The sequence below is a fragment of the Notolepis coatsorum genome (assembly GCF_963971535.1).
Source record: "Notolepis coatsorum genome assembly, chromosome: 10".
Taxonomy (NCBI): domain Eukaryota; kingdom Metazoa; phylum Chordata; class Actinopteri; order Aulopiformes; family Paralepididae; genus Notolepis; species Notolepis coatsorum.
The window spans coordinates 48,634,455-48,648,517 of NC_140174.1; the positions used below are offsets into that span (position 1 = coordinate 48,634,455).

The 14,063-nt window shown below is 43.9% G+C and overlaps 1 protein-coding gene across 5 annotated transcripts in view; it reads left to right on the top strand.

Moving 5' to 3' along the window:
* The window catches only part of radil2b (Ras association and DIL domains 2b), a 37,877-nt gene extending 26,285 nt beyond the window's left edge, over positions 1-11,592 (top strand). For 2 of the 5 annotated variants that reach the window (XM_084322362.1, XM_084322364.1), the window contains exons 14-18: positions 7,469-7,653; positions 8,203-8,656; positions 8,762-8,973; positions 10,621-10,760; positions 10,986-11,592. In XM_084322362.1, the coding sequence (XP_084178488.1) occupies positions 7,469-7,653; positions 8,203-8,656; positions 8,762-8,973; positions 10,621-10,760; positions 10,986-11,079 (1,085 nt within the window). In that variant the 3' untranslated portion in view covers positions 11,080-11,592. The remainder of the gene's footprint in view (positions 1-7,468; positions 7,654-8,202; positions 8,657-8,761; positions 8,974-10,620; positions 10,761-10,985) is intronic. The other 3 variants (XM_084322363.1, XM_084322365.1, XM_084322366.1) reach the window with 3 other exon arrangements.
* The last annotated feature ends 2,471 nt before the right edge of the window (positions 11,593-14,063 follow it).

Sequence of the window (14,063 nt, forward strand, 5' to 3'; positions counted from 1 at the left end):
AATTTACTCAATAACTGTCAAAATAAATGAATGTGCACAAAACTATTTAGTCTTATGTGCAAGACAATTCAGCATTGTTTTTTTTTGGTGAAGTGCCCCTTTAACTACTACTAAAATGTTTTATCATGTTTGTCAAACTAGCTCTACTTTGAAAAAGTTGTTCAACTAAATCAAAACTGCATTGCAGAAAACTCATAATGTTACTCTGGAATCTCCTATAGTTATATTTAGCAACAACTATAGGGAGGTGTAGTCTGACGTCACGCCTGCAAGGTCCACCCGTATAGGGATTTATCATTGTGTAAATGGATTATCGGCTATTGTAACCATTCTGCCTCATGAACATTGAAAAGCTTTCCATTTTTGCACAAAATGAGTTCCCTTCTATCACTAACATTATTGTTTAAGCATTTTTGGTTGAAATAAAATTTGGCGTTTTTTTTTTTTTTTTTATCCACTTTTTCTCCCATTTTCTATATTTTTCTCCCATCCCAATTTCGTATCATCCAATTCAACCCTCCCCTGTCACGAACGCTGTTTCTTGCCTCCCACAAGCCGGCTGCAATGTGGACTAAGTCATACATAGCACAAGTCCCCTCCGGTACTTGAGGTAACAGCAGTCGCATCTTTTCACCTGCGCAGCTCGATCTCTCAGTGGTGAGGAGTAACGCGTGGGAGGCTCACACTGCCCCCGACACTTCCTGATTCCACTGCGCAGGCGCACCAACCGACCTGTAGGAGTCGCTGTCCACAACGCCCGATCCCCACCCATCAGTTTCCCACCCCCTAATACGGCCAATGTGTATTAGTACGGACGACCAGCTAAACTGAAAGAAAATGTGGAGCGCTGGGCTCAAACAGGCGAGCCCAGCGTCTCCAGATTTCGTGGTGAGCGCCTTGCCCACTACGCCACGTAGCCGCCCAATTTGGCGGTTTTTTTTTACGATTAATTGCGAATATTTTAATGTTGAGCTATATATTGTGGATGGATATTCACAGAAAGGTACACCATGCAAATGTTTTTTTATTTTTATTTTTATTTTTTTCACCATTTGTTTTTGAACAAATGTTTTTTATTTTCCCCTTTTTAACATAAAACTAGACAAACAATACAGTAACAGTAAAAATCTATGATAAATCACAGGACAATGACAGAAATAATAATAACAATAATGACCAGTAATTAAATCAAAATAAATGTAGATTAAAAGACATAAAAATAATAAATACAATACAATACATGTGCTCTTGCTCGCTCTTCCTCACTCATTCCTTCCCCTTCCCTCCCCCTCCACTCCCCCCTCAGGACCCCCTCTTGGACTATACATCCACTATTCCATTTAACATCAGAAATTACAAGTTCATATGCTTCCCTTTATCTTCTCCACCACAGCTAACCAGATTGCTATGCTGGCTTCATTAACACCTAAAATTCGTGCAGTAGATATCTCTAGATAAATCACATCGAGATAGGTAAGAACCCATACCTTCCGGCACATTTTATCCGGTTGAATCCAGCGTGACGCTATCAACTTTTTGGCAGCCGTAAGACCGGACAAAATTTGTCTCTTTACATGTACAGAGGTTGATAACTGAGAAACATCATTCAACAACAATACAGAAGGCAATATATGGTCAGAGATAAAAATTCTGATAATTGAGTGGTTACTTTTTCCCAGAATATCTTAACAGGAGGGCATTCCCAATACATATGCATAAATGTACCAAGAGCACCGTTTAAACACAAGGAGCATCGAGGGTCTTGTCTGAGCCCCATTAGGTGCAAACGTCTAGGAGTCAGGTAAGTCCTATGAACAAAATTAAGATTAATCTGTTGGTGATCCGGGTTGCGTGATGATAGCCGAACGTTTGCCCAGACTTCATCCCAATCAAAATCTACTTCCAAGTTTGGGATATCCTTCCTCCAAACCGAGTCTAGGGGAAGGACATCATATGAGGACGTAAGTAAGTGACGATAAAAGTCAGAGACGAAGCCTCTCGATGTCTCCTTTTCATAAAAGAATTTGTAAAATCTGTGGTGCTCAAGTGGAATCTTTAATGGGACTCCGTGAGCCTTTAAAGCTGCTCTTAATTGTAGATAGAAAAAATTAGTGGAGCTGGTGAGGTTAAATGTGTTAGATATATCTTGATAACTGCAGAAACCATGGTCATCGAAGATATCCCCCAATGTATGTATGCCTTTCTTTTCCCATCTAGGAAATCTGATAGGTTGTTGTGCAATAAGGAGTAAATTGTTATTAAATAGGGGAGAATGACTGTGCCATTTATGGTGGTTTGTACACTTTTTCTGTGTGTCACGCCATATCCGGATCACATACGTAATAAGAGGGCCAAATCTCAAGTTGCATTGCTTAATTGATAAGTTGGTGTACACTGCAGTCTATGTGCAGTCTATGTGGTGCCACTATGTTCTCCTCTAATGGTCTCCAGGATACAGATGCTTGAGAATCAAACCAGGTGATCAGTGGTCTTAAAGAGAACGCTTTAAAATAATAGTTGAAGTCTGGAAATGCTAAACCCCCGTCGGCTTTATTTCTCTGTGCAGTGGATCTTTTTATTCGTGGAGGTTTGTTGTTCCAAATGAATTTATATGCAGCGGAGTGTAATTTTTGCCAGTAACCAACAGGGGGGGGGGGGGGGGGGGGGTAACGGCAACATCGAGCTGAAGAAGTTAATTCTGGGTAAAACATCCATCTTAACTATTGATGCTCGGGCCTGTAATGAGTTTTTGAATTTTGACCACCTGCCGAAGTCATTTGTGATCCTATCTAGGAATCCGGAATAATTATACTTCACCGTTTGGCATATAGTGGGGAATATTTCAACTCCAAGACATCTAAAGTGTTCTACCATGGGTATATTTGCTGGGAGGATGGTAGCCTTCGCAGTCACATTGAGTGGAAGGAAGGCCGATTTTGGCCAGTTTATCTTAAATCCCGATAGATTGCCAAAATCATCTATTACTTTGAGAAGATGAGGTAGGGAGGTAGGGTTGGGCATCGTTTGGATTTGAACGATTCCGGTTCCGATTCCGATTCTCCATATCGATTCCTGTTCTGAACGATTCTCGATTCCGATTCTTTGAGGTGCAGGTCACAGCTTATTTCGCAGGAGAATTAAAAAAAAAATTGAAAATTTAAATTTTTTTTCATACTATTCACATTTTCAGTTGACTTGATACAGTTTAATTTGTTTGCTGTACTGTAACTAGGGTATTAATTAACAAAGATTTTTTTTTTTTTTTTTTTTTTTCTTTTTTTATAATCGAAATGCAGGTATGTTACTTCCGGTTCCAGAACCGGAAGTTAGGAACCGGTTCCTAATTAGAACCAGTTTTCGGTGCCCAACCCTATAGGGAGGTGGTAGGGTTTTGCATGAACAATAATACATTGTCCGCATATAAGCTAATGTGATGCTGTGTTCCCTTAATTGAGATCGGCGCTATGGACTGGGATTGTATTATGTACTGTGCCAAAGGCTCTAGGGATAGAGCAAATAGTCCGGGACTAAGAGGACAACCCTGTCTAGACGAGCACGACACAGGAAAGTGTGGGGAGCAGAATTTACCTGTTAAAATCATGGCTGATGGATCTGTATATAGTACTTTGATCATATTAATGAACTAACCCCATCCTTCCAAGTACTGCCCATAAATAAGACCATTCCAACCTGTCAAAGGCCTTCATCGCATCCAAGGATAATACAGCTGTAGGAGGCGCGGCATCCTTGCTGGAATCTATCACATGCAGTAACCGTCTAATATTATCCGTGATCAGGCGGCCTCTTATGAAGCCTGTCTGATCAGGGTGAACTAAAGATGTCATATGTTTTTGAAGTCGGATGGCTAGTACCTTAGCGTACAGCTTGAGATCGGTTCAGAGGAGGCTTAAGGGTCTATAACTACCGCATTCGGTGGGTTCTTTATCTTTTTTAAGTAGGATAGATATGAGTGCCATATTGACATCCATGGAGAAGTTCCCCTCTTTGACTGAGTATAAAATCATATCAAGTAATAGTGGTCCAATTACATCCCAACATGAGAGGTACAGTTCGGGTGGAATGCCATCCCAGCCAGGGGCTTTACCACTTTGCAATTCAGATATAGCCTCCCTAAGTTCCTCTAGTGTAATAGGTGCATCTAACCGTTTAGCGTCTTCCTTTGAAAGTTTAGGTAAGTTAATTTGATCAAGAAATGTATCCAGTTTATTATGATCGAAGATCACTTCTGACTTGTACAGGTTGGAGTAAAACGTACGGAAAGTCTCTGTGATTCTTTTGGGGTCTGTAATAACAAGTCCCTGTTGGTCCTTAATGGCAGGGATATCAGCAAATTGTTCACTGGATCGTATCTTCATAGCTAGTAGGTGACTAGGTTTAGAACCATGAAAGTAATAATGTTGTCTTGTTCTGCGTATTTGAAATTCAGATTGTTGTCTTAAGATGGAGTTAATCTCCCTTTTCAACACTTTAATTTGAGACTCCAGTTGACACGAGTAGTTGCGTTGTAAAGAGGAGAACAACGAAGAGTGAAGCACTTCCAGCTCTACCAATTTGGATTGACGTTTCTTGCGGAGGTTGGAGGCAAAGACAGTAGTGTTTTCCTTGATAAAACCCTTTACCGATCTCCATAACGTTCTGGGGTCTTGTACCGAACACGCATTAATCTGCAGGAATTCACTGATTTTATTTTTGAATTGTAGATTGAATTCATTGTTTTTCAACAGTGTCGAGTTAAAGCGCCATCTTGGGGCTCGGGATGTCATTCTACTGAATGAGCCCTTTAGGAGTAAATAGTTGTGATCTGACAGTGCAATTGGCCCCAATTCAACGTCAAAGCTATCAAATAGTCTAGGGGATGCACAAACATAATCTATTCTAGAAAATGTCCTGTGTCTTGCTGAGAAAAAGGAGTACTCTCGCGCCGTTGGGTTGAGCGATCGCCACAAATCATTTACTCCTGTATCCTTGGCCCAGGCCTGTAGTGCCGTAGAGGCCTGTTTCTGGTCATAGGATGTGGTGAGACTAGATTTATCAATCAAGGGATCCCAGATGGCATTAAAATCCGCACCAATTATAAATGAATACCCAGGGAGATCTAACATCGCTCCATGCAAATGTTCATGCTTTATTTGTTTTAAACGAGACGATTTAGAAATGGGCAATGGGAAAATACATTGCGTTTTCAAGATGGAGCACCGGCCGGAAACAGCAATGACGTAACCACTACACCTCCCTATACCGGCAGAGTAAAGTGTGGGTGTTGGATTTAGTGACTAGTAGGGCTGGCAAAACCTCACCAGGGAGCAGTTGTTGTGATGGAATCAGGAAAATGCTAAATTTCTAGGGAAATATAGTTTGTAATTGACTACCTAAACTATATGATCCAAAGTAGCTAACTACCGAAAAAGATATAAAATCTTGTTAAATGTAATGAATGTAGTTGAACTACATGTAGTTAGCTACTTCCTAACACTGATTATTAGATAAGACATGATTATAAAGATACACTGCAAAAACAAAACGATCCCCATCTTAACAAGTATGTTGTTACGAACTAGCAGCAGTCTAGGGGTTATTTAGAATCAAGAATCAAGAGGTTTATTTGTCACATACATACCAGGGCATACAGTGAAATGCAGGTGGTCTTTTAGTTTGACGATCCAAACACTAGCTCCAACCTGATGTGTAAGATAGAGGAAAGACAAGGAAAAACAGAATAGCTGGTCTGGTTTTCAAGAAGGATGAGAAATAACAGGCTTAGCTTACCAAATCAGCACACGAGATCACGGCCTGGGCAAGTCCTGTCTGAGCTCCGTTGAGTGGCAGGACCTGGCGAAGGCCGATCCGATTTTGTAGGTTTTTAGTTGGCTGGTCTGGTGACAAAACAATACTGGTGTTGAGCAGCACGGTGGTGTAGTGGTTAACACTGTCGCCTCACAGCAAGAAGGTCCAGGGTTTGATTCCCGCTTGGGGACCAGGGTTCCATGATACCAGTTACCCAGGTGGGGTATCTCCCGGGCCTTTCTGTGTGGAGTTTGCATGTTCTCCCCGTGCTCGCAAGGTCCCCCCCCCCCCCCCCCGATAAGAGAAACCCAATGGAAAAACATGCAAATCAACAGATCGCTAACGCTGTCGCGTCCGTGACGAAGACGGGCAGGAGCACTTGGATGGTCCCCGGGCATGGCTCACGCCGCAGCCCTCGTCTGCTCTCGGCTGCCCTTGGGGGGAAGGACGACGGGATGGGTTAAGCGCAGAGGAGTATCACATCGGCGATCCTACAAAAAACAATGCATGCGTGTGTGTTCCGGTGTGTGTGTGCTAATTAACCGCTGTGTGCCACTAACATTGAGTGTCGTTGCATGCCAATTAAAGACCTCTGCGACAGGTCCTGCATTATTAAAAAAAATATTATTATTAACAAAGAAAGAGTTCATGGGTCGTCCGACAGGTGGAGTTCTGTGATGTGGCAAATGGCGGCTAGTCCATCTAACTCCCGCGCGTTCCACTTCTGCGTTCCACACTCTTCGCGCTCCTCTGGAAAACCCACCTGAACTTTATTGAGGAGGATTAGTTCCGGGCTGCCAGTGTACACATGCACACTCATTCCCACACATTTTATCAACAGCTTAACCCCCCTTTCTCAATGAACCTAATGAAAACCAGACCATACAAAATGTGAATGCAAGGACGGATATGGAGACAACTATTACTTTCCTCTCATCTCTAACATATGTTAAGCTCATGTTGAGCCTTACAATCTGATTGAAGTGCTTCAAATGAAAGGGGAATTCCAATGGGATGAGATAATTCCGCTTGTCAATTGAACTTGTTTCAAGACATCTCCTTCATTCCTTTTGTTTTATAATCATGCTCATTTAGAGAAAATCCTTGAAACGAAGATAAATTGTATTGGAATAAGTGAAATCATCTCAACCCATTGGCAGACCTTTATCACTTATTTTAAAGGAACACACCAACATTATGGGAAATCCGCTTACCGTCTTCTCCAGAGTCAGACAAGAAGATAGATACCCATTTCCTCCCTATACGTTCAGTAGAAAGCTGTCTGGCTACAATGAATGGAAGAGGATGCGAAGCGGCTAGCCTAGCGTAAAACTCCGGGAGAGGTGCTAGTTGGCCAATGTCAACCGTTCATTGTGCTAAGCTAGGCTAGCTTGCAGCCGGACAACTTTCTACAGAACACACAGAGAGGAAATTGGTATCTGACTCTTGAGAAGATGGTAAGCGCATTTCCCATAATGTTGGCGTGTTCCTTTAAGAAAACAACATTTCTAAACTCAATACAAGCTTAAACTACCTGTTCAGGTAGAGATTTCCTACAGTATGTAGTTTTCATCTGAAAATGGAATGATTGCTATCTACTCTGTCTCCTCCTATCCTCCTTATCTGTCTCCTCCTGTCTTCTTCTGTCTTCTCCTGTCCTCAGCTGATATCCTGTTGAGTTTTGACACCCACCACCCTCTGGTCCTCCCTGGAGGGGGCTACCACCTGGAGCTGGGGACAGTATTACCAGACCCTGCCCTGAGGAACCAGCTGGACAGGCTCCAGGAGGTCATCTCCACCTTCTCTGTCTCACACCCCCTCAGGAATGCAGGTGTTAAGGAGCAACAGGTAAAGCAGTTTACTATGCCTTTTCTTCTGTTAACCTATGCTGTGAAATAGGTGGAGCCTGGTTTCACTATGGGTGCCTTTACATGCACACAGTATTCCGGATACTACTGGCTAAGGTCTTAGCAGGGTTAAGGTGTCGATAAGCATCTTAATTTTTTGAGTACCGTAAATAGAATATTGTAAATATGACCATGGAAACTGAATTCACAGACCACAGAACCTGATCCACGGGAATGTGATAAAGGTGTTTACATGCTTCATTATCCTGGCGAAGTGTTGTCATATCCCAAGCAATCATATTTGATTTTCTCATAGTTAGAATGCCTAGATATGAACTTAACCTGATGTTTATAAAGACAACAGCGCTTTACATACAGAATTATTTAGTATCATGAATACTATCGGAATGATTGTGATAATGGGCTATACAAATAAACGTGGCATGACTTAGGTACAGTATGTACACATTAAAGTCAACTCTGTCTTCCCTTTCAAAGCATTGTTTTGCGATGGAACCACTCCATTACACTGACGCTTGTCGTTCCTCAGGCGCTGGCCGTTCCTCTGGAGGCCAAACTGAACAAGATGGTCACCCTTCCAAAAGCCAGTCTAGAATCCATGCACTCACCGCCAGTCAAGGTAGTCTCACCTCAGCCTCCCGTCCAGGGAACCTCGTCCTCTTCTCCCGCCTCTGTCGCCACGCCACCATCACCCTCCTCTCCCTCCTCCACCCGCAACCCCGGAGGCCTCGCAGAGTTCACCTCCTGCGGGGCCCTCCTGCTGTCCCAGAAGCTGTGGAGTCTGGAGCTGCAGACCAGGGAGGTTGAACCCGGCAGAGCGAGGAGGTCGGCCCTGGACCCTTCCTGCCTGCTCACCCCGCCCAACACGCCCCACGACCCGGAGCTGGCGGAGGTGGAGTGCAGAGATGCGGAGACAAAGGGAGACGGTGAGACGCGGCCCGACGACGCCTCCTGGTCTTCGGTGGTAGATTTACATGAGGAAGGTAAAGAAATATATATATATTTCAAGACAAATGTTTCATGTACGCATTTGTTTGATTTCCTTTGTTTGTCGTCACATCACAGTTTGAGCTGAACTTTCTTCCCAGGTGGATTAGTATCTGAATGCTTGGCTGCGCTGATGACAGACCGGCTGAGGTTCGACTCCCCCAACAAGGAAAGATCAGTGGAGCTAAAGGAGCAAGAGGAGGAGGAGAATTATGACAATGGTGATGGTGATGATAACTATGGTGAAGATGTTTTCAGCCTGGAACTGCAGCGGGACGATAGAGGACTTGGCTTAGCTCTGGTTGATGCATTGGTGAGTGAAAGAGCCACTGTAAGTCATTTCTATTTGATAATCTGCAGACCAACTGCATGCTTGGATGCAATTTTGCTTTGGCTGTCCTTTACTGTGGCCTGTTCCCCTTCTAGACGGTCATAGGTCACAGTGGCAGCTCAACCTCCCAGGTTCCCTGTGTTTTAGAGAGGGCTGTTATCTGTGTGTGTTAGAGAGGCCTCAGTTTAAGGTTAAAGGGTCAGATCCAAAGACATTTTAATGATAGACAAACCATCTGCTATCCATTTTCAGTCTCATCTTTCCTTTCAAGCTTTTTTTTGGTTCAAGGCGGCTGGGTGGCGCAGCGGACATTGCGCTTGTCACCAACGCAAAAGACACCGGGTTCGATTCCGGCTGTCGGCGTTGCCTCCGGCTTAGGCCGGCCGTCATACTAACTCAATTGGCAGAGTTAGCGGGTGGAAATCGATGGGTGGTAATCTAGACGTTGTGGACAGCGACACCTACAGGTCGGTTGGGGGACGCCTGCACAGCAGAGACAGGAAAATGACGGGGGTAGTGTGAGCCTCCCACACGTTACACCTCGCTGAATGAGAGTCCGCGCTGGCAGGTGAAAAGATGTGACTGTAGGCTGCCTACACATGTATCGGAGGGGACATGTGATGCAAGGCTTCTATCCTCCCTACAACCGACCAGTGGGGGGCATATGCGAGCAACGTTCAAGACAGGGGAGGGGAGAATTGGCACGGCTAAATTGGGATGGGAGAAAAAATAGAAAAAGAGGGGGGGGGGGGGGGGGGAGTGGATAAAAAAAATAAGCTTTTTTTTTTCATATTCTTGATGTTTGGAGCAAGTTCTCATAGCGAGGGTGACTACAGTGAATGCATTATCATATCTTGTGTTATAGCCCTGATGGTTGCAGATTAAGGAAAAGGAAATGAGGCAAGAAAACCAGTGTGGGAATTTAGTTTTTAGTCCTTTGTTTGTCCTACACTCTTGTGAAATCGGTCTCCTCTAAACACCTGCCCTCGATTTAGCCAGCATGGTGGTCTAGAGGTTGTTTGTTGTTGTAAGACGAGCGAAAAGAATTATGAATGTTTGACAAGTGGGTCAAGTTTAAACTTTTTCTTCCAGTGGTTTTGTATACTTTCCCTCATCTTGACTGGTATTACACTACCACCTTCTGGGCAAAAAGTAAAACTACAAGTATCATGTGTGCCAGTACAGTGTGTAGTAGTACTCTGATGCATTTATTGGTAGCACTGTAATTTAGGGGGCACATATACTGGAATATTAATGAATATATTAACAAACCTTACAAACACATTTGACTGTTAAAGGTGCTATACATAATTATTTTTATAGTAGAGTAATCATACAATAAAAAAAGAAAAATATTCCCCCAAAACATGATTGATTAATGAATTCATCATTTAAAAAATGCTGGCAGGTCCAAAATGAATGTTGTTCCCTACTTCCCATTTTCTCCACGTGGATTGCACCTGATGACATACTGACATACTGGTGCTCTAGTGTGACATCTAGTGGCTGAATGTTATATAGCACCTTTATATAGCAACTGCAACAACCATGGGTTTATGCTCGGGATGGGTAGATGCTAGGCCTCTTTATATGAATCCATATTCTCTTGATATTTGGCCTCTGTTTCAGGACACTTCATTGAGGATTAATGGTATTTTTATCCGGGCGGTGGAACCAGACTCCCCTGCTGCCCGATGTGAGAGGCTGGTACCGGGAGACCGGATCTTGGCAGTTAACGGAATCAGTCTACTGGACCTAGACTACCACCGGTGAGGAGAATAAACAAACCCCCACTGTCAGATGAAGGCATATTTAGAGAGATATACCTGGACTGGCATGGAGATTCTAGCCTCTGTTTATATGAAAACAATGACGTCATTTCTCATTGAAAACACCAAATTGAGAAACTCTCTCTCTCTCTCTCTCTCTCTCTCTCTCTCTCTCTCTCTCTCTCTCTCTCTCTCTCTCTCTCTCTCTCTCTCTCTCTCTCTAAGTGGCAGGGAACTGATCCAGGCTTCAGGAGACAGACCAAGGTTACTGGTAGCCAGATGTGACTGGACAGCTAAGGCTTTACTGTCCGAATGCTGAATGCATTCACTGAGGAGACTCACTCAGTGAGAGACTGTCAATAAACCGCCAGTGCGCTTCCAGGATGTAATGAAAGCCTCTTGAACAATGAAGATGAGAATGTTGACCTAGAAGGAACGAGGACACAGATCATGAAAAGAAACAAATGCACTATTATATGAATTGATGTCTTTTAGTTGAATCATGTATGCAGATCTAGGTTTCAGTATCTTTATTATAATACTTTATATTTGATAATAAACCTGATATTAATCATTGATAAGCATACTGATCACTGTGCTTCAGTGGATGAGGCGTATTTATGCTAACCTGAGAGGAATCTCTCCAATGTTGTGTTCTGTATGCATTGAGGATAATAGGTTTCGAATGGCATTATTGTTCTGACACACAAGTGACACATAAATCAGTTTGTGCAGGATTGTAAACGTGTCACCTCATTAATTACACCCTATGGTTTAGGTATTGCATCTGATTTCAACTGCTCTTGTGTTATCTGTTTAAAATAATAAATATCCTTTAAAAAATATATATATTGTAAATATCATTACAACACACATTTTTGCAGCATAATGAACACGCTGCAGGCTAGTGCTATAGGTCTCTACACTGACACAACAGTGTCACAGTCTTCAAAGTCAACTTTATTGTCAATTTTTTATTTGTGCAAGACACACAGAAAATGTTAATTGCGTTCCCCCCTTCCCACGGTGTACATAAAAAAAAAATCTAGACAATATAAAACACAGAGTTCAGCCTGATGATTTTGGATAAACATTTATCTCTGGGTTTATTGCGACCACACAAGTGCACCAAACTTGAGATGAATGGGGAAGAGGCTAGTAGCACTAGAGATCTTTCAAAACGAGACTAGCCGAGTCCTTCTCACTGTAAGTGTCTAATGTGTCACATGTGCTACAGTACGTAAGGTGCGGAATTGGTGTACCTTGAATAGCTTTCATATCTTAAGAAATTAGCTGGGCACATTCATGGCCCCTAGTGGAAGAAGCCTATTGATTTTGGTGACCCCCATGACCTTTCCTCTAGCGCCACCATCAGGCCAAACATTCATATCCTACTTGTGAATGTGGTAACTCTCAATAGCTTTCATTTGAATCTTAAAAAATTTGCGGTGCAGATTTATGACCCCTAAAGGGTGAACTCTATTGATTTTGGTGACCCCATGACCTTTCCTTTTACGCCACCATCAGGCCAAACATTCACATCCTAATTGTGAACGTGATAACTCCCAATAGCTTTCAGTCAAATATTTTCTAATTTGCCATGCACATTCATGACCCCTAGAGGAAGAAGCCTATTGATGTTGGTGACCCCATGACCTCAGGCCGAACTTTAGATTTTCTTTTTTTTAAACTTAAATCTTTATTAACAGTTATAGACAAACAGCACTTACAAAAAAAAAAGAAACTAACACCACAAAAAAAACAGTGCACATAAATATTTACATGGGTATCATGGTTAGTTGTCTGGTTCCCCTACAGTTGTTTTCCAGGTACTTAATACAAGGGCTGATTGTGTACCTCCCTTAAACAGGTATAAAAATGTAATTCCTACTCAAAGATGATAAATACTGACTAAGGCATGTATGTGTGATCTGGGTCCAGAGACCCTCCTTGAGCTTCTTTCTTCCCTTATCCTTCGTCCTTTTTTTATTAACTTTCACTTTGCCTTTTGATTCACCCATACACAAACCACATCATCCCTGAATATTAATATCACACCGTTAAACAGACATAAATAATAAAGTATAAAAACATAAAGCCATTGTAATACCCCCAAAAAAAATAGAAAATACTAACTAAAGCATAGTTGTGTGACATGGGTTCAGAGACCCTCCTTGAACTTCTTTCCTCCTTTACCCTTCGCCCTCTTGTGTTGCATTTGGTTCTTCCTCTGTGATGTCGTTTTCGTTCCCTTTATAATCCTCCCACTTTCCCCATCTTTCCCCAAATTTCTCTTCCTGTAACCTCAGCATGTGTTATGGTTTGTAACCGACCCCAATCGCACAACACAAGACAGGTATGAGAGTAAGCCAAGAACTGGGCATTTATTGAAAACAACAGAAAACGGCACTGTCCCTTTAAGGGAGAACACAAATTACAGGAAAACATGAACTTGGGAAAATAGGCACAGTGCCTTTAAGAGGCGAGCTGGCTAAGAGGAAGGCTAAGGGAAGGCTAACGGACAGGGCCAGGGCAAGGGACAAGGCAGGAACAGGGAGGACTAGGAGGACTGGACAGGGAAGACTAGGAGGACTAGGAGGACTGGACAGGGAGGACTAGAGAGGACTGGACAGGGAGGACTAGGAGGACTGGACAGGGAGGACTAGGAGGACTAGAGAGGGGAAACAGGGACAGAGGCCCGCGGAGGCGGGCTGGGGACAGGGAGGACTAGGAGGACTAGAAGGACTGGACAGGGAGGACTAGGAGGACTAGAGAGGGGAAACAGGGACAGAGGCCCGCGGAGGCGGGCTGGGGACAGGGAGGACTAGGAGGACAGGACAGGGATGACTAGAAGGACTAGGAGGACTGGACAGGGAGGACTAGGAGGACTAGAGAGGGGAAACAGGGACAGAGGCCCGCGGAGGCGGGCTGGGGACAGGGACATAGAAAAACAGGGTTAAGGCCTTGGACAGGGCGAGGGCTGGAGCTGCTTACAGGGAGGAGTAGGAGGGCGCAGGCTAAACGTCTGGAGGAGAGCGCGCCGGCTCGGAGAGCGCATCTGGCGTGGAGGTCTGAGTGGTGCGCGTCTGCTTGGAGTACGCGCCGGTACGGAGAGCGCATCTGGCGCGGAGGTCTGAGTGGCGCGCGTCTGCTTGGAGTACGCGCCGGTACGGAGAGCGCATCTGGCGCGGAGGTCTGAGTGGTGCGCGTCTGCTTGGAGTACGCGCCGGTACGGAGAGCGCATCTGGCGCGGAGGTCTGAGTGGTGCGCGTCTGCTTGGAGTATGCGCCGGTACGGAGAGCG